At 34.5% G+C, this 23,022-nt stretch overlaps 1 protein-coding gene across 1 annotated transcript; it reads left to right on the plus strand.

Moving 5' to 3' along the window:
* Positions 1–222: 222 nt before the first annotated feature.
* Positions 223–21,659, plus strand: LOC121317458 (macoilin-1-like). The gene is made up of 11 exons (XM_041253411.1): positions 223–462; positions 6,253–6,394; positions 7,541–7,667; positions 7,958–8,081; positions 11,210–11,379; positions 16,356–16,812; positions 17,249–17,407; positions 17,896–18,075; positions 18,614–18,734; positions 20,582–20,756; positions 20,955–21,659. Exons 1-11 carry the CDS (start codon positions 386–388, stop codon positions 21,143–21,145), a joined length of 1,923 nt encoding a protein of 640 aa, XP_041109345.1. The 5' UTR covers positions 223–385; the 3' UTR covers positions 21,146–21,659.
* The last annotated feature ends 1,363 nt before the right edge of the window (positions 21,660–23,022 follow it).

The following is a 23,022-nucleotide window of genomic DNA, read 5'->3' on the forward strand; positions in this document are numbered from 1 at the left end:
AAATCTTTTTTTTTACGAGTGTACAGATTTATTTTACATTATTATTATTATTATTATTATTATTATTATTATTATTATTATTATTATTAATTTTTTACGCACACAAGTATTTTTGTGTTATTTCCACTCAATGCAGACACTGCGTGCGTGCGAGTCCTGTTATTTGCATCTCTTTCAAAACATTGGAGAAACCTAGAGCATGCGCACAGTGATACTTTTGAGTTTAGGTTTCAGTCATACGCAAACGCGGAGAAAATCAACCTTTCTTTGTTCCTTTGGTTCAGGCTGGAATACCTTTTTAATGTATTATTACGTGTAGGATATAAGCCTACACGTAGTATAGGATATAAGGATAAAATCATTTGAAAAGAGAGAAGAACGCACAATGAAGAAACGTTATATGGATACGAGCAGGATGAAAAAAATGAAAAGGAGTAAAATATCAGAGAGGCTTTCTGAAAGGTATGGACACAACGCGCGCGATTTGCATCCGTAGTATGGTTTCTCTGTGACGCTGGAGTTTATGTACTGTGTATGTAATTAATTAATATTTCTTGCGTCTTGTGAATTTGTGGTGTCGACGTTGTTAAATACGGATTGTTATTAGCAAGATCTCAGAGATGCAGTATGAACGCCCGTTATTATATTTGCTTCATAAGAAACGTGCAGTCAGTACACTCATTGGGAAACGTTTAATGCTGTCATACTAATTCAACAGTATGGAAATCTGACAGCGCAACCTGGTAAAAACAATTATACAGAATACAATATACAATATATGACTAGTAGGCTTTTTAATTGTTGTAATAATTTCGTGGCAACATTGTCACCACGCTTCACTTAAAATCTAAATAATAAAATATATAAATGGAACCGATCTGATACAATCAATCATAATTAGGCTTATGCATAGAAGTACTCAATATGTCTAGACTGCTGCAATTGCATTTCTTGGGGAATCACACAAATGCAGGTAACATGATATTGCATTACCATTTACAGTTTGGTGATACAGTTTTAGCATTAAATAAGATATCCTTTAAGACGCTTAAAGAGGTTACCAACAACAAGGAATTCTGCATGCTCGCAAGACATTAGCAAGTAATGCCGTTATTATGCCGCCACGTATGCACAGTGCTGGTCTTAAGATGTTTCTTGTAATTCCTAACTTGAATGGCATGTTTTATATATAATTTGGTACTGACTATATTATGGCATACTCACCGTGAGGTAAATAGTAACTGATACAATTTTTAAATAAGGGAAATATCTTGGCAGCTCTCAGTTTGCGGTATCCATGCATGATGTCTCAGTGTTTAAAATGCCAGCCATTATATTATCCCATCAGTTCGATGCATGGGAGGAAAATGTGTTTGAAGGGCTACAGGTTTTATAGTAGTGATGAATGTAATAGCTGACAGTGACACTGACTTTGCATAATTAATCCTTGGACTACTCCAGGCCAGAAACATCTCCATTAATTCAGCTTCCTGGAAACATGATGCTTTTTATGAAAATCACAGTTTTATTTCTATTCATCAGCAATGCCTTAACAAAAAAAAAAAAAAAAAAAAAAAAACACAGGTTGATGTAAAGGCTTATTTGTAACCATATGCAGACCACAGTATAAAATGCTTTTACAGAGAAAAATAACTTTGGGGTTATCTCTTTAGAGAAGCTGCAAACAATTAAATTTTTAGCTACAGTACCTTCTCACCAACTCATAATAACTGTTGTCATGGTTACCATATGTCTACTTTGAAAACAGAACCACAATTTTATAAAGGTACCATAAAACATTATGTAGCCTAGGTTACAGTAGACAGTTTTTTTTAAGATCAGTTTAAAAAAATAAGTGAATGAAAAAGAGCTCAGTGTAATGTGTGAGATTAATATATATATATATATATATATATATATATATATATATATATATATATATATATATATATATAGTACCAGTCAAAAGTTTGAGTACACCTGCTTGAAACCAGGTTTTTCATGATTATCTATGCTTTTAACTGTATAAACTTGTCTATAAACACTTAATATTTCATTATATGATACATGTACTTATATAAGCTGATAATCATAAGTGAATTGTATTCAAAAATTTAATTTTTAAATGAAAATGTAAATCTTGTCAATTTCAATTAAATGGTCACCCAAAGCAAGGGGATTTCAGTCTGAAGCCCAAGTCAGTTAAAAGTCTGAAATGTGTGTAACACGGTGTTAGAACACTGGCCTAAGTATAAAAGTGTCTTTGTTAGATGTTCTCTGAGTTAACTAGCATGTTACCTAATTAACCTTTTGTCACCAATTATTGTTAACAGGTGAGGTTCCATGATTACTATAAATATAGGTAGCATAGGCACAAGTTTGTCACTCCTGAATGTAAGGGAGCAGAAAATGGCAAAATACTCTCAGTCAAGCAAAGAAAAAAGACTGTAATTACTTTAAGAAATGAATGTTAATCTTTAAGACAAATTGCAAGAACTTTGCAAGTGTCTGTAACTGCTGTGGCCAAGACCATCAAACGATTTGAAGAAACTGGCACTCATGAGGCCTCAACAAGGTAAGGCAGGCCAAGGGTGACCTCAGAATCAGAGAACAAGTTCATTCGAGTCACAAGTCTGCGAAACCGATGATTAACTGCCCCTGAAATACAAGCTCAGCTAAATGCTACTAGAAGTACAGATGTTTCATCATCAACTGTTCAGAGGAGATTGCGTGAAACTGGCCTAACTGGAAGAATTGCTGTTAAGAGTGCAGAATAAAAGGAAGAGACTTGCCTGGGCCAAAAAACACAGAAACTGGATGTTTGAGGAGTGGAAGTTGGTCTTATGGACCGTGAGTCAAAATTTGAGATATTTGGGTCCAACCGCCGAGTATTTGTAAGACGCAGAGAGGGTGAGTGCATGAGTTCGGTATGTGTGGTTCCCACTGTCAAGCATGGAGGAGGCAGTGTCATGGTCTGGGGTTGCTTTGCTGGTGACAGAGTTGGTGATCTTTACCAAGTCCATGGCAAGCTCAACCAGCATGGCTATCATAGCATACTTCAGAGGCATGCCATTCCATCAGGGTTACGGCTAGTTGGGCAGTCCTTCATTCTTCAGCAAGATAATGACCCGAAACACAGCTCAAAGTTGTGCAAGAACTATCTGGCGAAGAAGGAAAGTGAAGGACAACTCAATCTAATGACCTGGCCTGCCCAGTCTCCAGACCTCAATCCCATAGAACTTGTATGGGATGAACTGGACAGAAGAGTCAAAGCAAAGCTACCCGTAAGTGCCCTACATCTCTGGGAATTGCTGCAGAAGAGCTGGGATGACATGTCAGGTGATTTCCTGCTGAAAGTTGTTAACCGAATGCCTCATGTTTGTGAGGCTGTTATTAAGGCAAAGGGTGGCTATTTTGCGGAATCCAAGATTTAGAGACAATTTTCAATTTTCTTGAACATTACTTTGATACTCCTTCTGTTTTATTTTGTATATTGTAACATGTGTTTTCATTTTCATGTATTTACAGAAACGTATACGACGTAAAACATTGTCAATTATGAAAGAAACCTGGTTTCCAGCAAGTGTACTCAAACTTTTGACTGGTACTGTGTGTGTGTGTGTGTGTGTGTGTGTGTGTGTGTGTGTATACACACACACATACAAACACAGAGTCAACACAGCATCTCTTGAGCCTCTGTTTTGAAGGTTTAGACAGCAAAAAATAAACAAACCAGATTATGCACCCGCACTTATAGTGATCATTATGGAATGCCATCTAGGACAAAAACATGTTGTGCTGTTTTAGAGCGAGCCAGAATCTCATGGGACAGAAAAAAAAGGCAAGCACATCATTCTGAAATGTGTCGCTTAAACAATACCCAACTTCCTGAAATGTGTAGTGATTTTTTTATGTAGATTGTATATAATATCAAGGCTCGAATTTAACATATATTTGGTAGCATTTTGCTGCCCAAAACTCTCAATTTGCTAGTAGTTTTTTATGTGTAGCATTTTTATATTACCTTACATTGCAGTATCATGACCTTGAGTGAACACATACATATTTACTGGTATTAGTTTTATTTATTTATTTTTTAAACACTTACATTAATAGTATTTTTCATAAAGCAGATATGTGCGAGTCCCACAATGAAAATCATATTGGACAGTTTTACTACGGTAGTAGAGCAACATTGATACAGTTTCAAAGTTTATTTTGTATACCAAAAGTAAAATTAAGTAACTGTTAAAAACATTAAGATTTTATAAGATAGCAGACAATAACATCACTCATTTTTTAGTTTATTCAGTACAGTATCTATACAATGCTAATTTAATCTGTCATGGAGATTATTTTGTTGTAATGTTAACCCACCCACGCTAAAAATGAAGTCATAATAGGTAGATAATTATTACTTTAAAAAAAAAAAAATCTGACTACAAAAAAAAAAAAAAATAGGAGCAAATAGCTAGCTAAACGTTAACAGCTTCCTTGTTTCATCAGTACGAATAATAGACAAAATAAAATCTTGAGGTGCATTAATTGATCTGTTTTCTTTTTATAATAGATTATCTCTACCTTGCTCACTTCTCCTGTTTAACTAGTGAAACGTGTGCTTTAACACAAAATGTATATGTTTATATATATATATATATATATATATATATATATATATATATATATATATATATATATATATATATATATATATTAGTAGTGTGCACAGGGGAAGACAGCAGCAGGGCTGGTAGGTGACATAATCACACACGAAGACATAAGCCCTATATATGCCCCTTGCAAAAGAGTGGGCTCTTTTGTACAGCGGTATCAGCGCTATCCTTTAGTACGAGAGGTCCCGGGATCACGCCCACCCTCCGCCTGTGTGTGGATCGTTTCACCTTGTGTGATGCACCTGCCTGCGGGAACTGAGGTTCGCTACATTGGTGTCAAGTGTGACGCAGGTCAGGTTCCCCGGCACGCACTCTACGGACTGTAGCCTGGTAAGCAAGTCCGGGGCGGACTTGAGGCTGGTAGGGGAGAGTGTAGCGTGCACGGAGGGAGGCAGCAATACACACACACACACACACACACAGCTAACTAATATATATATATATATATATATATATATATATATATATATATATATATATATATATATATATATAGCGCTTTTTATGCAAAAGTATCCTAAAACACTGTACAGTACATAGTAGAAAAAAAGAACAAAACACAATACATTTGTATAGCAATACATATACAACTGACTGTCAGACCATTACATTTTTTGTTAATTTCTTCAAAATTGTACACCATTTAAAAATGCAGTGAAATGGCAGGGTGCGAGCATACAAACCAGTTAATATAACATGTGGCATGAATCTTTTAAATGTGATACTGTGATGGAATTAGCTTTCATTTTCAAACCAGTTTGGTTGTGGTTGTAAACTTATAGTGTATAAGGTCATACAATGCAGGTTTCAACGGTATTGTGGCATATGCTACTTTTGAATTTTTTTAATCGCTGTCTTCATAGGTGTCTATAATTTGTTAGCTGCTGAAGTCTCACTCAATATGAAGACAGATAAGAGAATTATTTCGTACCATTTAATTTGACCTGATGAAGCATAACCTGATTAACCGTAGTGATGTTATCAAATGCTTAGATGACAGATATGATTGCATTCTTGTAGAACTTAAGGATAAAACTAAATACATTTCGACAAGGAATTGCATTAGTTCCATTACTTAGTTGAGCACAAGGTGGTTTCAGTAAATACTTTCTGATTTAAATATATGCCTACTATATGAAAGTTTTGGATATTCAGTCTATTTAAAATAGTAGGTAGATGTTTATTTTTTAAATTATGTTTATATATAATTATTAGTTGAATAAACCGCTACTGAATAAGACTATTGTGCTACCTACTTTCGAGGCAGGTAGAAAATCCTCACTACTGCCTTAAAAGCCCTGATATTATATGTATATTTTTTGTTGTGACTTTCTGTTATGTGGAATGTAATAAACGTGAAGCAAAACGTTGAGTTTTTTTCAGCTTCATTTGGTTGGTGGTTGTCCACTATGAAAGGCACTATATAAAAATAGATTATTATTATTATTATTATTATTATTATTATTATTGTTATTATAAGAACATGTAACACATTGGAAACGCACATTGAAGACTCACAAATATGTGCATCATCCTACAGTATGTACATTACTAGTCTGTTTTTATCTGTTCTTTTCAGTGCTTTTGCATTTCTGAAGTTCATGGTGGTCTGGATTCTGGTTCTTTTGGCCGACTTCATTTTAGAGTTTCGCTTTGAGTATCTGTGGCCTTGCTGGCTTTTCTTTGGGAGTGTTTACACCTTTTTCCACGGTCATGGCCTGGTAAGCAATGGTAAACACACACACACACACACAATATTGTATTTTATGATTAGATGATTGAGGCTTGAATGTTGATATTATTTAGTCTTTCAGAGGTTTTACAATTTAAGTAGGCTACTATAGTTAACCTAAAGTCAAGGGGACACTAGTCTACATGTTGATAGGAAATGTAAAATAAAAGCTGTTGCTTCTACAGTGTTGGTGCAGATTTCAGGGGACACTATTCTACAGTAGAAATTGTAGATAGAATGTTGATGGAAAATTTATTTCATCAAAAGTTTATTGGTGTTTTTTTTAGTGTCCACATAATTTACCAGCTTTTAACCTTAGTATTTATTGTTGTAGTTTATTATACTGTATTGTTTTGAACAGCATTCTTAATTATGCCAGGGGAGGATTTTTTTTTTCTTTCTGCAAATCAGATATCAGTAACTGTGTAACAATATTTGCAAGTTGTGTCTGCTGAACTGCAATATTCAAATGGCTTTAAACAAAAAGTAGGACTCACTTTATCCATTACTATTAATGCCTTTATTTGGGAAAAAATGACCACTGAAAACACAACCTGGGAACTTAATGTAACACAATGCTAACATACACACAGTTAACACACCATTAACATATAGTTGACACACCGTTTCGGTTTACCATGAAGGCTGTAATGCTTCAGCATCCCTACCAAACCGGATTTCTTTTTGTAATTCCTAATATAAAACTGTAATGCCAACACAACATTATGTTTAAATGGTTTATAATAGTAAATTTATTTTTTCAAGAAATATAATATTAATAATTTTGTCGACGTTAATGCCGCTCCACTACATCTCGTGGTATAAACTGACAAATTGATCACCTGCGTCAGTGAAGAAGCTAGTCACATGACTTTTTACATCACTTTCATTGGCTGATTTATTCTATGACGTAATGTTGGTTCTACAAACTCAAGTCCTTTGATACAGTTGCTTACAAAAAAGTTGCCTGAAACTTGGTAGCTTGCACATCACTTTCTACATTTCTAGCAACATGTAGGCTAGTGTCCCCTCAGCTTAAAAGGGTTCTGTCTATTTTTTTAATTTTTTTTCCAAGCATCATAATATTTAATTAAATATGTCTCTTTTAAATATTTTACCCCACTTTTGTTTCCAGGTGGTGTGTGTGGTTTTCGTATGTGCAGCATTCACCTTGGATGTATTTTGTTTAATCTTTGTACCTCTGCACTGGCTTTTCTTTGCTGCCAGCACATATATATGGTTTGATTACATATGGCATACAGGTAAGAGAGACATGTTACTTCAACTAAATGTACTGCACAAAACAAAGCATATCAAAAGAGCAGCATATGTAAGACTGATTAATAATCAATATCAAATACTACTAATTTGAATAAGCAAAGTTTTGAGTAGTTAATAAAACATACAAAAATTCTCTCATGTTGTTACAGATTCTGTATAGCAGTGATAAATGTCGGTTACATGCAATGATTTACTATGGTACCATTAAGGATTGTATTCTTAATTTAAAACAATAATTTGTATTGTTTTCACTTACATATTTTTCCTTTAGAGAGAGGATTATGTTTGTCTACAGTGTCGCTATGGATACTGCTTGTTTATATTGAAGCAGCTCTCAGGTTTAAAGATCTGAAAAATTCCCATGTGAATGTGTCTCATCTATTTGCAGCACACTGGTAGGTTGGCAGCAAATATAATTATTTTGATTTAAAAAAAACAAAACAACCAAAAACCAAAAAAAACAACAGTTTAGTTACTTTATACATAGTTCTGTCTAGTTAAACATAATGTCTATGTTTATGTAATGGCTTAATGCCACAGCATCAAGTGGGTTATGCAGGTTTTGACCATTGTATATTTCACACATTCCAGTAACAAAAAAAAATGTTTGTATGAAAAATATACTTTGATTATGCGCTTTAATGATGTATAGCAGATTTGTATGTTTGTCTTGCAGTCTGCAGTAGAGTATGTGGAATTTGTACAGGGTTTTGCTCAAATCTCTTCAGCAGTGGAGCAGTAGATGATTTGGAGTTAGATATAAATTACAGGAGGGTTGTGGTCATCACTCTGTAGCTTCTGTATACCCATGGCTCAAACACTAGCTTAGAAAAAACCTGGAACAAATACTTGGTGACGAGTCGGCTAACAAGCTGCTATAAACACAGATGTCAAAGTAAGTTTGTTACTTGCAGTCAGTTTCAATATGTTATTTAATCACAACTGTATGTGCAACAATGGTTACTTTGTTTTAGAAAGTAGATTTTATCAATAATATGTACTTTAAACAATGTGTGAAGGAATTTGTACCCAAAAGTATACAGTATTTATAAGCCACCTGTTTAACGGGTTATGTTCACACTGATAATAGTGTGTTTACACTGAAACATATGTGTAGTCTACACCAAAGGTGCCAGAGGAAAATGTTTATAAATTGCACAAAGGTATTGGACATTCAAATGTATGGAAATTGTTTTGGAGAAATATAAGGAGTGATTTCCCTGGTGTCTGTATTATGAGGTAAATATTATGGGAATATATGACCTGTTGATATCCAGCAGTACTAGGATTGTACCAAATTGGTGATATATATATATATATATATATATATATATATATATATATATATATATATATATATATATATATATATATATATATATATATATATATATATATAATTGATAGTATATAATACTACGCCACAAAATTTGATTGGCTAGTTTCAGACTGATGCGGTGTGCCAAAATCAATTGAAATAAAGTATGTGCTAGAGCCGCACTTCATTAAATTCGATGAACCAATTGGTGTCATACTAGCGAACTGAAAGCGTATCGCAGTTATTCCAAAGAAATCTCCCACAGTGCATCGTAAAATCGCATCGTAGACAAAGGATGACATATGGTTATTATAAAGAAAAACTATTTGAGAACAGTAGGCCTACACAGCGCAGTTCGCTCGTGTCAAACAAATACACAGCTAAACAAGTTTTAATCACATTTAACTGTCATGTCTCCTTTATTGTAAAATAATAATACATTATTAATATCTCTCAGTATTAGAGAAATACATATTTTGATTCCATTAGGGCTGCAACGAAGTGTACATTTTGACCTTTGAAGGTTCGGAACACATTACCAAAGGAAGGTTTGAACCTTTGATGGTACAATTTGCATAATTGTGACGTCACCATAGCTACTTGTTTATATTTGATTGAAAAGCCTATTATTTTACGGGTAATCCATATAATAATGGAATAAAACATTCACATGTAGTTTAACAATACGTTATATAGAACAGTTATCATGTTTTTATAATTTAAATAAAAATGCATATTGTTTATTTACACGTAATTGAAGATGTTTGCGATACATACAGTAAGCTTGCATTGCAGAACTGCAGCAGACAAAAAAAAACATTACTACTACTAAAAATATTAATACTGATAATAATAATATGAACATCCGCTTGTCAAGTGACCCCAGAGATTGGTTATACCTCCATGATATGAGTCGCTTGCTCAGTTTACATTCAACTTTTTTTTTGGTCGTCTGGGCATTTAACCAAAAAATCCCAAGCTGTTTCGAGACATTTCTTTCAATACAGCTTATGCTATCCAACGCTTTTCTGTCGAAATGGAGAATGAAGAAATTAAAGGTTTGCTTCTGGATAACACATGCTGGAGGGATGAGAAGGGAGTGGTGTTCAATTTTTCAGTGTCAAAGTTATTAGTGCTATCGTATGTTTTATTTGTTTCAAACATATTCTACCATAGCACATCTCTTACACTGTATTGTACACTGGATATTCAGTACATATTCTACTGAAGCACGACAACCGTAGTGCCGTAGTGCTTTGGATACTATACCTGCCTACATGGCAGCGGCACAATATAGAGTCGATACATATATCGATTTGGTAGCGGATTTTAAATTAATACAACAACTTTTGTTTACATAATGTGCATTATACAAATCAAAAGATCGAATTTTGCATGTGAGTGACATTTAATGTGTGATTTATAGTATTCATATATTATCAAACAGTTTGTTAACAGGAAAAAAAAAAAAAAAAAAAAAAAAAACAGTGTGTCAGTGGTGCCTGACAAACCTTCGATGTTTTAAAGCAACCTTTGAATCCCTAGCTAACGAACAAACCTTCAAACCTTCGACCACAGCCCTAGATTCCATAAAGGCAGATGACTGCATGAAAAACACATTAAGCACCCAAACTCTGAAAACGGTATATCGCAACAAAGGGCACACAGAATGCCGTTTTTACAGTAATTTAAATTAGGAACGTGAAATCAAAAAATCTGTTAAAATATATTTTCATACATACCCAGTTTCTGATGAGCTGTCTTCCTCTACTTCTATTGGAGATCTGGATCACTGCTCCTTCATGGGCTCTGCCATGATTGAATCTGGCAGGTGATTAGCGTAGCTTTGTGGAATACAATACTCTTTAGCATAGCATTTGTGTACGTCAGCATTAAGTGCAGATTAGTTCAGTTCAAAAGAGCGTCGAGGCAAACTTAATTGTTTCAGACGGCGCTCTACTCATGTACTTAATTGGGACTTGGTCAAAGTTTTGTGCTTGAATTGAGTTCCGCATGCCGTCTGAAACTGGCCTAAGAAGCGTTCAGAAGTGCTCCCATCATTCCCGAAAAAATATATTTGAATCCATGAATGGTGAATACTTTAAAATGAACTGACACATTTGTACTTTGTTTCAGTTTTATTGTAAAAATAAGAGTTCAGCACAGCATTTACTGTACCACTTGTCTCCCTCCTTTCTTTTAAAGCATTGGGTACCCAGTAGTTTACTTGGGATTTGATGCAACCTGCTACTTCACCAGCATTGTTAAACTGAGGATACAGAAAGCTGTGAAAAAAGAAAACAACTTCAACATGCAATTACTGCAGCAAGCTCTACCTCCAGGCCTGCAGCTTTTTCCAAGATATGAAATAGACTGTAAGGAATTTAAGTTATTGCACAGGGTTTAGTCTTGTTTGTGGGGATTATTTTTAATTAATACATTCATTGTTTCATTCTTTATTTGGCATTTCTTTATTTTTTCAGACAATATACAGTCACAGACAAAAGTATTTGGGCAGTTAAAAAAATAAATAAAAAGAGAAATCACTAAGTTATTTCTATAATTTTTAATTGTTCTATTGAAAGACTTAAATTAAAGTAGCGATTCACCTTTATAATAAAACAACAAATTATTACATAACGTGTGGTGGGATGACCCGCCCCTGGGCGTAGATTGTGCTTTATGTTGTATGTATTGTGTGTGTGTGTGTGTGTGTATATATATATATATATATATATATATATATATATATATATATATATATATATATATATATATATATATATATATATATATAGGTGCACAGGATATAATGGGGCTGTGGAGCACAAGTGATTTAAAATATATAATTGTATTTAGGCATGAGGATTACACAATCACTTCACGTGCAAATAAAATGTGTATTAATATGTGAACACAGGGAGTTCAAGGATTAGTTCACCTGCTGGTATTCAAGTGAATAATTAATTAGTAATTGAATCCCGGCACAATTGTATATATAGATACACAGAGCACTCATTCGGGGTTGTGTGTTTGGGAGTGGAGAATGGGTGTGGTGAGGAGGTATTTTTAATAAGAAAAAAGGATATAACAATTGCTTCATATGCTGGTTTTGCAACCAGCATACTACTTGTTACTGTTTATTGTTTATTTGTTTGGCCAACGTGTTCTTTTGTTTGGTATCAGTGTTTTGTGTTTAGTTTATTTTGCAGTAAACCAGCGCAACAGCGCAATTCACATTTCACCTTGCAGTACTGTGTGTCCTGTGTGGGATAAACAACGACTCCAAGATGGAGGCCAGGAACGGTACTGCGGGTGAATATTTTTTTGAAGAACATTTTTTTTGTGTGTGTGCATTTTTGTGAAAGAAAGGAGAAAATTAAGAGAAGGAGCAAAGGGGGAAAAGAGGAAGCAGGGCTGTGGTGTCTCGTCTGTGGCAAAACCGGACACACCACCATGCGCTGCTCCGTCCATGCAAACCTTCTGGCAATTTCCCAAAAGATGGGCTGGGGGTGGAAGACACAGCAGTGGGCCTGGCCTGGCCTAAAAATCCAGAGCCCAAGAGGAAGCCGCACCTGCTACCATCGATAGAGGGAGAGCCGCAGCAGTATCCAGAGACAAAGGGAGACTACCTGCTGTTCCCCCTCCACCAGCAGAGGAAGATTGCCTGCTGTTCCCACCTCCACCACAAGAGGGAGATTACCTGCAGCTCCCACCTCCACCACCAGAGGGAGACTACCTGCTGTTCCCACCTCCACCAGCAGAGGAAGATTGCCTGCTGTTCCCACCTCCACCAGCAGAGGAAGATTGTCTGCTATTTCCACTTCCACCACCAGAGGAAGATTGACTGTTATTTCCACTTCCACCACCAGAGGAAGATTGACTGCTATTTCCACTTCCACCACCAGAGGGAGACTACCTGCAGCTCCCACCTCCACCACCAGAGGGAGACTACCTGCAGCTCCCTCCAACACAAGAGGGAGACTGCCTGCAGCTCCCACAATATACAGTCTACTCTATACAATATACGATCTTCCACACCTAGAGCTAGTTGCAGTAGTTACTATTCTCCTGTGTTTGTCAATAATAGCCCACACAGTGCTTTTTGGTAAATCAAGCCTCTTTGATATTTTTCTAGTAGTTTGTCCTTTTTCTTTTAGTTATATTAATGCCATTTTGAGGTTGTTGCTGTACTCTTAGTTTTTTTCTTATTTGAATCACAAATTTCCAATATATTTTTCAGAACTTGATGATTATATATAGGGCTTCTGTTTTTCAGGTTATATTGTCTTTTTCGGTGCTTATTTTTAGCTATTCAGGTTTTATGTAAATCTTTTTTTCGGGGTTTCATTTTTGATATACTGTATTCAATAAGTGTTTTTTTGTATTAGAATATGTATAGTAGTAACTTGACAGTACTTACGTTTCTTTTGCTGTCTTCCACAATTAAATCCCTATGGTCATAGGCACATTCTTCTGGGGTTTTTGTGTGTAGGCATTTTTATACATTTCACCACAATTCTTGTTTTAAGTCCTCTCTATTTTAGCTTTCACTTTTTTTGTTGTTTTTCTCATAATTTTTTAACTGCCTGAATACTTTCGTCTGTCACTGTGTGTGTGTGTGTGTGTGTCTCTCTCTCTCTCTCTCTCTCTCTCTCTCTCTCTCTCTCTCTCTCTCTCTCTCTCTCTCTCTCTCTCTCTCTCTCTCTATATATATATATATATATATATATATATATATATAGATTTGGGTGTTTTGAACTGACTGACGTAAACATAGGTCATTTTGTCACCTAAACTTTTTTTGATTTCTTCATTAAGAAAAAATTTTATTGTAAATTTTTTTTTTTTATTATTAAATATCCTTACGCCAATAAAGGGACCACAAAAGTAGTCCCATTTATAACTTTGAGCTACACACTAACTTAAGCTGAGTAAATTGATTAACTTGAAACCTGCAAAGTGTTTGTTTTTGATGTGTTGAATTGCACATTGCCATTGAAAAGGTCCACCAGGAGATTTTTCATTATTTCTCTGTGAGTGCAAGACGCTGTTGTTTCAGCAGAACGGGGGTAAAAAGAAATAAATAATAATGACGTCTCATATTTCAGTAATCTTTCAAGGTGTGTGTCGGAGAGGGGTGGATGGTGTGCAGAAGTGTTTGTGTTTTTTTACCGTAGTGTTTACAAACCGCTAAAAAGACATTATTTGAAGTGACAAAGTCGGGGTGAGTGACAAAAAGACACCACCCTTTTTAAAAAAATTTTTTTTTCTGTTTTGCTATCTTCTGGTTCATTTAATTGTTCTTCATCCAAATGGGAATGTCTGCTTACTACTTTTGGTGTGGAATGTCTACACTGCTGGTAATTGGTCACTCGTTATAGTTACTGTGCATCTGTAACTGTACTTTAAACTACTGGTACTTTAAATTCTGTGAGGCAGCGCAGCGATTTAGAATGTGACAAGGCTCCAACTGTCCGTATCCATCCAATATATTAAAGTTACATATTGTGTCAACAAGAAATCTTATTTTTTATTTTAAGCAGTACATATAGCACCCCAAAGTAAAAAATAATAATAGTAATAAAAAAACAGCCAGGGGACAGTAGTTAAGGGCTATTTAGTTGTCGTTCTAACCACTATAACCAAACAATATGCATTTATATCATACCGCTGTGGTCAGTGTTAGACTTTAATTCTTAAGAATGCTCAACACGGTTGCAACATTGATAGTATATAACAGGTGTGTGAATACCAATAGCCTGTTACATTGTTCTGATCATATTTGAAACAATGTAAAAATGTTTAGAATGGTTCTGAAGTAAAAGTGAAACTCCTCATTCACTTTGGTGTTTTGAATAGATTGTCTGATTTTGCTTCAAATCGTATTTTAGGTGATGTCATGGAAATTCTAATAAAGGAAGAGAGACTGTGAGTTCCAAACACACAGGCCTTTATTTCTTAAGTTTGCAAACTGAGAACACTGTCAACACACAGGGTGCTAGATAATCATCGAGTAGTGTTCCAACATACAGAGTTAGATCAGTTTCTTATATACCTTAAAACTGTCAGCAAGGCAGAGGGTTAGCCAATGATGATTCAGATATTAGCATATAAGGGAAACCATTTATAACTATGCATACGTGGCATATAGCTAAGCAAGCAAATAACAGAATGACTGTTTTGTGTGTGTGTACAAAAAAACACCTCTGGCTCATCCTATTATCCATTGTCTCACAGCTGCAGCTGCAATGTAGGCAAAACTTTATCTTAAGCAAAGCGTACAAGGTTATGCGAACAAGATTATTGGAGTGCAAGATGCCAGTACTTTTCCATGCTGAGCCAATCCTATTTTCTATAACATTTCTACTACAGTGATCTGCCTTTCTTGCTGGATTAACCTGCCGTTATTTAATAGATTGCATTTATTGTTTATGTATCCAAGAATTACCTGGATATCTAGTAACATTGAGACCCTTCAGGGAAGGAAATAAGACTCCTACTGCATAGCAGTTTCACCATTCCATGTTTTGCTACACGCTTATCCACAAAGTACTGTAGGTAACAGGCTCAGGGGTGCAATGGGTGTTTTATTTTCGCCCGAAGGCCAAACTAGTGTTTAATGTACATTTTGGCCTTAGATACCCAGGTTTATGCAACACTTTATATTTAGTTGACTTAGTCATAGTTAATAATAATATTCAAGTTAGTAAACAATATTTTATATATATAGTCACAGTCTATTGAATCTCTCACTCAAAGTGTTGGTGGGTGGTCTGTCAATGCTACCTCTAAGCAACAGGCAAAAAGACAAATATTTAAGCCCCCAATATCATTAGATGCACATTTTCCTAGATTTTAAAATATATAAATAAAATAATGCATAACATTTAATAAATTATTGTAGTCACTAGTCCCTTTGTTTTCTAGTGTGCTATTTTCATTCTGTGCTATTGTCTGCTTTTTTCCCCCTGGGAAAATATGTTGTCTACATTTTTAAAGCACACCATTTAATTGTGTCAGTGACGTGTATTTATTTATTCAAGCTGCACTGTTCTTTGTCAACAGTGATTTCAGGTCAGGGGCTAAGAGTTAAATTGACGTCTGTCTGCCACATTCTTCATGGTGAAGAAGATTCCTGCATTGATCTTGCACCAGTGTTCACGCACATTGTATTATTTACTCCTAGCCTCCTATAACAGTCTCAGATTGCATTTCTCTATAACTTTGCACTTATTACGGTATTAAGAGACCCTCTGTATGTTGCTGCACTGGTTTCTATTCTAGTGGTTCCCAAAAGGAAATGCATAATTTCAGATTTTTAAAACATATCTGTGTTTTATATTTGCAGCTTCTAAATGGACAGCAAGATCAGATTGCACACAATACCAGTGTCAGAATGGGGCTGTTCTTACAGATGTCAAGTACCTGTTAGACTGCCCCCAAATTGATTGCAAAGACAAAAAGAATGACATGGAGGGTACAAAGCTAAATGAACATAATTTTCAGCCTTCAACTTTCAAATCAAATGAGAGTGACAACAAGGAGAACTGCCTGAACAAAAGTCAAACTTGTGAGACATCTGAAAGTTCTGAATGTCTACCTCAAGAGGAACAAAGGGCTAAAGTTCAAAGGACTGCTAAAAACACATCTCCCAAAGTGCGTAAGATTCCTAACCGTATCCCAGTGCCTGTTGTTAAAGCAGAGAAAAAACAGAAAAGCTCTACCAAAAACCTTAGTCCTAATCGGGAGATGAGTGAACAAAGCCTTTCACCAAATCAAACCACTCACTCCGAACAGATACGGAAGTAAGTTGTTTTATTCTTAATTGCGGGTGGGGTGTGTAACTTTACACATACAAAATGAATATTCCTGAATTATTCTGTACTATTTATTTGTTTTTCTCTAATCCTTTCAATGAGAAGTTATTCATGTAACTGGAATAGACCTTGCTGTGCACCCACAGAGGGTGACTAGTGGATTCAACAGAGTTGACAGATTTTATTTTGGAAGACTTAAGATATAGAAATTTTGTGTGGTATTAATTTATTTTAGACTTCATAATTCCATTTGAATATTTAAACTACTAAAGATCCGGTGAGTCCCAAGTATTGAAATTTGAAACGTCACCACTTAACAAAGTTTCTGTGTGATTTGTATTACATAATGCATGGAATGTTAAAAAAAAAGATGCTAGTAATCTAAAAAAACAAACAAACAAAAAAAAACGGAATTTGTTTTTAGGCTAGAGCAGGAAGTTAAGAAGTTAAAGACAGACCTCCTGACCAGTAAACAGGGTGAACAAGAGCTTCGCAGTCACTTCTGTAACCTCACAAACAGCGAGCGAAGTCTTCGACCAGAAATATCACTGCTTCGACAAGCAAATGATCTGCTACAAAACAAGTATGTCGTGTGTTTTTTTTTTTTTTTTTTTTTTTAAACTCCTGGCTTTAGTTTTAATATATGAATAACATTTGTTACCATACAATAAATAAAATAACACCAGATTAAAGAATGCAGTTGTTATCTGATCTGTCAAAGTGCTTTCTCCCCTCAATTATTCATAACAGTTTATTACCACAGAATGGGCAATGTTGTAGAATATAAACAGGTTGTTTTAACTTAGGTGGACCAAGGGTGGTGGTTTGATATTGGGTTTGTAGCCTTAAGAGAGAGAGGCTTGGAAAAAGTCTTCTTTCAACAAGTGTAGTACCAGGTACAATGCTTTAAACTTAATCATGTTTCTTTCAAAACTGCAGTTAAGGGCCATGTAGTGAAAGGTATGTGTGTGTTTGTGTGTCTGTGAAATGTATTTGTTAGCTACAATAACTTTTAATGTCTAACTGAAGTTGTAACTTGTTTTCGACTGTTAATTCTGCCCTTTCTTTTAGAATTGCTTGTGTCATTAAGACCAAGCAGAAAGACAAACAGGCAACAGTACTGTTAGAAAAGAAGATCAGAGCAGAAGTGGAGGCTCGAGCGATTATTGAGAAACAGCTGTCTGATTTAAGAACAAGAAAAATAGACGAAACTTCTGTAGTAACTCAAGGTTCTCTACTTTTCACAAATCGGTAACTTTACCTCTTTCCTTCCTGAATGTTCTGTAGATTGCTTGTTCTCTAGGGTGCTTTGCCTCTAAAAACTCCTTCATACTAGCTGCAGATCAAGGTCATGTAAATGTTCCTTGCCTTGTGTCAGTTCATGGGTAGATTTACATTCAATGTAGAATATATTTGTGGTTTTCAAAATATTTTTGACTTTGAGAGGTTTCAGGAGAATTTAAGTGAATAAAATGTAACAACAAACTGGTGTTCTTTATATATAGACACATTTTGTTTTCCATTGATCTAAACTCCAGTCTAGCCCTGGCTTACAACGAGGCATGCAGCATCCAATATGCTTGAGCTCAATAAACGAGCAATAAAGTGACTGATATTAGCTTTACTGAGGCAATTGATAATGTAGGTATAGTGCTACTCCTTATACAATACCTTTTTTGTACAATCATCAGTGGAATTAGAACATGTTTTTGTGTACTTTTATGAACATATGTACATTCCTAGACAGCAAAGCCTAAATCACTCTCATTTGTTTTATTTTCCCTGTTAGGCAGGAACACCCAGAATCCCTAAAGAAAAAAGTGAAGGAACTTGAGACAGACTGGAAACAACTTCAGCAGGAATTTCAAGCAAAAGAAAGTCAAATAATAAACCTTGAAAATGAAGTGGAGGTAAATGTTTAATTTGAAGACAAATATGGATTGTTAAGCTATAAACCAATATTTGCATAAATGAAAGTGATTATGCAGATATATTGACTGCATCAGTCTGTGCAATATGGCTCTTTAGTGCTTTCATCACTGACACTCACTTGCTACCTAGTTCCAAACAACACAGCGCTTTCAATGTTTTTGGCGCTCACTTTTTTTAAACCAACAACCAATTAAAAAGGGAGAAAACTGTCAAATGAGGGAAATTTCAATCATTCTTATATGATGGTACACAAAGTTAATGCCAATTTTAAGGCTAAAACTTACGATGTTGAGGTAAGTTTCCCACTAACATTGACTCTCAGACTTTTTTGTTTGATATAAAATGATTAAAAAAAAACAAACAAAAAAAACAATTTAAGAGTAATAATAGTAGTAGATAATATTAATGAAAAAGAGACATGCAGTAGCTGACAGCAATTTATTAGACTGCTATACATTTTAACTGTTTCACTTTGTTGTTCTCTGTATGGACACATTACCTCAGAATATTGTAAATAAATGTTCTGTATTTTGTTTAAATAAAAAACAAAAGCCTTTTTGTTCGAAAGTTGACGTGTGTTTATTTAAAGGTGTAGTGCCCCATAATGTGGTTACCGTTTAAGCTCATATTGAAAATAGTCATGGGGAACTGGGTTAGGACAGGTGTTTCAGTTGCCCCTGAAAATAATATTCTTAATGTACTTTGAGTGAAAAACCTGTGTTAAATTGATATTCTTGTTATAGCAAAGCAGAGTTACAATAGTCTCCTGCATAGAACAGACCTGAATAGTGTATTAATTAGTAACAAGCTTAACTGTGTCTGAATGATTATGGTCACCAGAAAATCAGGAATGGCTCAAACTGCTATTAAATGGGCATCTTATTTTCATCCTTGAATTGTTAAATGTTTTACAGATATGGCTGACAGATGACAAGGATGTTCGGACTACATTTTTCAGTTTTATCTTTCTAAATGGTGGTTGCAGTCAGCCGCATAAAACACTGCAGCATGTTTACAAGCTATAATTTGTTTTATATTAAAAAATGACCTCTTACTGTACAATTTCACAGATTTTTAAAACACACTAATTACTTTTGCTATAGACACGTCTGTTTGTTTGGAAAAAGAAAGATATTGCTGCAGATTTCAACATTACTGCAAACACTTTGTCCACCATTCTGAAAATACAAGTCTGTGAACAGCAAACTGGATGCAAGTCAGTGTTTCTGATTTGTTCAGTACTTGAAGTTGAGGAGAGTTTGTGGTTTAAAAGTGGGCTGAAAAGATATGGTACTGTCAGTTTCAGTTACTCTACTGTAGGTATTCTCTATTCATAATTGCAGAGTTCTTCAGGGTGAGAGAAATTGACAGGATACCTGTAACACTAAGTCTTTGTTTGTGGATTGCTTTATGTATATATCTGGGTATCGTACGCTCTGGCTCCCCCGTGTGTTCGCCTTGGTGTATTAAATCTAGCAAATCTATGCTGGCAATTTTTTTCCCTTAATTTGGTACCGTTCAAATCTATTTATCTATTTATTTATTTTTTGTAATTGTTATTATTCATTTAACTAAATTATTAAAAATAGTAAGATAATTCATACTATACCTGCAAGTATTACCATGTTAGAGATACTGCTGACTCCTATTCTAGAACTCAGTTATAGGAGACAGCTATGTCTGTAAAGTTTGTCATTCGGGTATATGTCCATAATTATAAATATAAGAAGAAACCTTAACTGGATAGACGGATGGCAGAAATCAAACTGCTTTGTAAAGTTAACATGTTATTTGTTGTAACTGTTTTTTATTGTCATTGTTACAGGTACTTTGCAAATATAAAGGCATTGAACAAGATAGTGAGGTGTTGCTGTCAGCACTTTCAACCATGCAAGATAAGACCCAGCACCTAGAATACAACCTTAGTGCTGAAACAAGGATAAAGCTGGACCTCTTCTCTGCTCTTGGAGATGCACGGCGACAGCTAGAGATAGCCCAAGGTTTTTTTTTATTTTTTTATTTTTCAATTATTTCTCCTACATTGTTTTTATGTGAGCAAAACTAATATTCACGTAGTGGATTTATTAAAGTTCCATTAAAGAACCATTTTAATAAAACCCTATACAGATTTTTGATTACATTGTTTATCTTCTTGTGATGTACATTTGTTTTTGTGTTTTTTTTTTTTAATCCTGTAGGCAAACTAGTGAAACAGGACAAAGAGATTGGAGAAATGAAACAGAAGATTGCTGAAGTAATGGCTGTCATGCCAGGCATCACATATGGTGTTCAGCACCCAGTTACACCTCAGTATTTAACGAAATTTGTCAATTCTGAAAACTATGTGCTTGATCCCAGTGCATTAATGTACCAATGTCTTAAAAAATAACCATTCCAGCTTGTCCGTACTGTGCTGAAACCAGGCTTTGAATGCATTACCAGGCCACTGTATGCAGCCCAGGGTCTATGTGAGCTATAAACAAATGTTTCTGTTATAGAATATAGTCTGGGAGAGGAAAGAGAAGAACCCTTCCAGAGCAGTGTTTCATTGTCAGTGAAAATGTGATAAAGGGTATGATTTGCTGTAGTCAGAGGTTCCAAGAAATTACATTTTCCTTGCATAATGTTTATATTCCTAATAAATGTTTGTTTAAGAAGAAAAACATGCTCTCTGACCGTTCAGCAGGTTTTTGCTGGAACATACAGTACCAAATGTTGATGTAATCACAATCTTATAAAACCCTTGATAAACTTGGAGGTGATGATCATATCATAGTTGTGGATCCATACGGCTGTAGTGAACACAGTTGTTTTTCAAACAGTTATTCTGTCTAGCATTGTGTAGCGATAAAAATGAATAAACGTGATTACTTTAGCTTGCTCAGAAAGCTTTTTATTCAATAAGGGGATAGATATATATATATATATATATATATATATATATATATATATATATATATATATATATATATATATATATATATATATTTAGATAGATAGATAGATATCCCCTTATTGAATAAAAAGCTTTCTGAGTAAGGCTAATTTGGTTTGATCAACTGCCATATCTCAGTAACTTTTGGGAAGTTTTTGTAAATAGAATTGATCAGCTTGCAGAGAATTCAGATTAAAAGGAATTTTGCGTAATTATTGCTGTAACATATTTCTCTGCAGCAAAGTTAGTTGACGAGTCCTTAGATCAAAACTTAGTTATTTTTAATTTTGTCAGAATGCTCTGTTTTTTATTTCTGTAATCTGGAATGTGCTCCTACCCTTCATTTATGTGATAAAACAAGAAACTGAACAGTTTCAATCATGTACAGATTTTTATTTATTTATGTATGTATGTATTTTTATTTATTTATTTATTTATGGTTTAATTTTATATAGAATTTCAACTTTCTGTTCAAATATTTAACATATTTTTATGTTTCTATGTTTAATTTTGAATTCAGTGGGAAAAAAAAAAAAAGTAAGTATATGGTATATGGGGATACTTTTGACCTGAAGTGCTCATAACTGTTTTGTAGTATGTTTGATACTTTGTAAAGGTTTTGTACTAGGATATTGTCCTTTGTATTTTTAGGTAAATCTGTTCAAAATGTACCTGTTTGTAATTTGTGGAAATTGTATTTACACTTATAGCATATTAGGCAGACATTATGTATTTTTTGAATATTACAAAATCCAGACTGCTTTTTCTTAAAAAAAAAAAAAAAAAAAAAAGAACAGTTTATTTTTCAAACTTGATAAACAGTTTGTTGTATAGACTTCAGTTTCTAGTTTATTGTTGTCTGCATGCAAACTTACATTTTGGTCATTGTGGGTGTTAACTTTAGCCCTTAACCACATATACAAATGTGTTATTTTTACAACCTGATATTGAACTGAGCAATAGAAAATGTTGGGTCATGTTCATAAAGTTTTAACTCATCGGTTATTACAATAAATGCAGTTTTAGTCAGGAAACTGATGAAGAATAATGTCGGGTTCTTTAACAGTTTGGACCAGATTCTTGAATATTCAATTTTGACCTTGAAAAAAAGTTGAAGCTTTATGAATAGGACCCATGTCTGGCATCAGGTATTTTGTTACGTTTTTGATCAGTAACAATACATTTAAGGGCTTGTTGATTTTTACACCGTGTTCTGTTACTGAAATGCAAATTAAATTATGTTTTACATAATTTTGATCACTGCTGTCCAATGGTTTCTTTCCAACCTATACACAACTTGACAACACGTAGACTACTTCTGTTTTTGTGAG

The sequence above is a fragment of the Polyodon spathula genome, chromosome 6 (assembly GCF_017654505.1).
Source record: "Polyodon spathula isolate WHYD16114869_AA chromosome 6, ASM1765450v1, whole genome shotgun sequence".
Taxonomy (NCBI): domain Eukaryota; kingdom Metazoa; phylum Chordata; class Actinopteri; order Acipenseriformes; family Polyodontidae; genus Polyodon; species Polyodon spathula.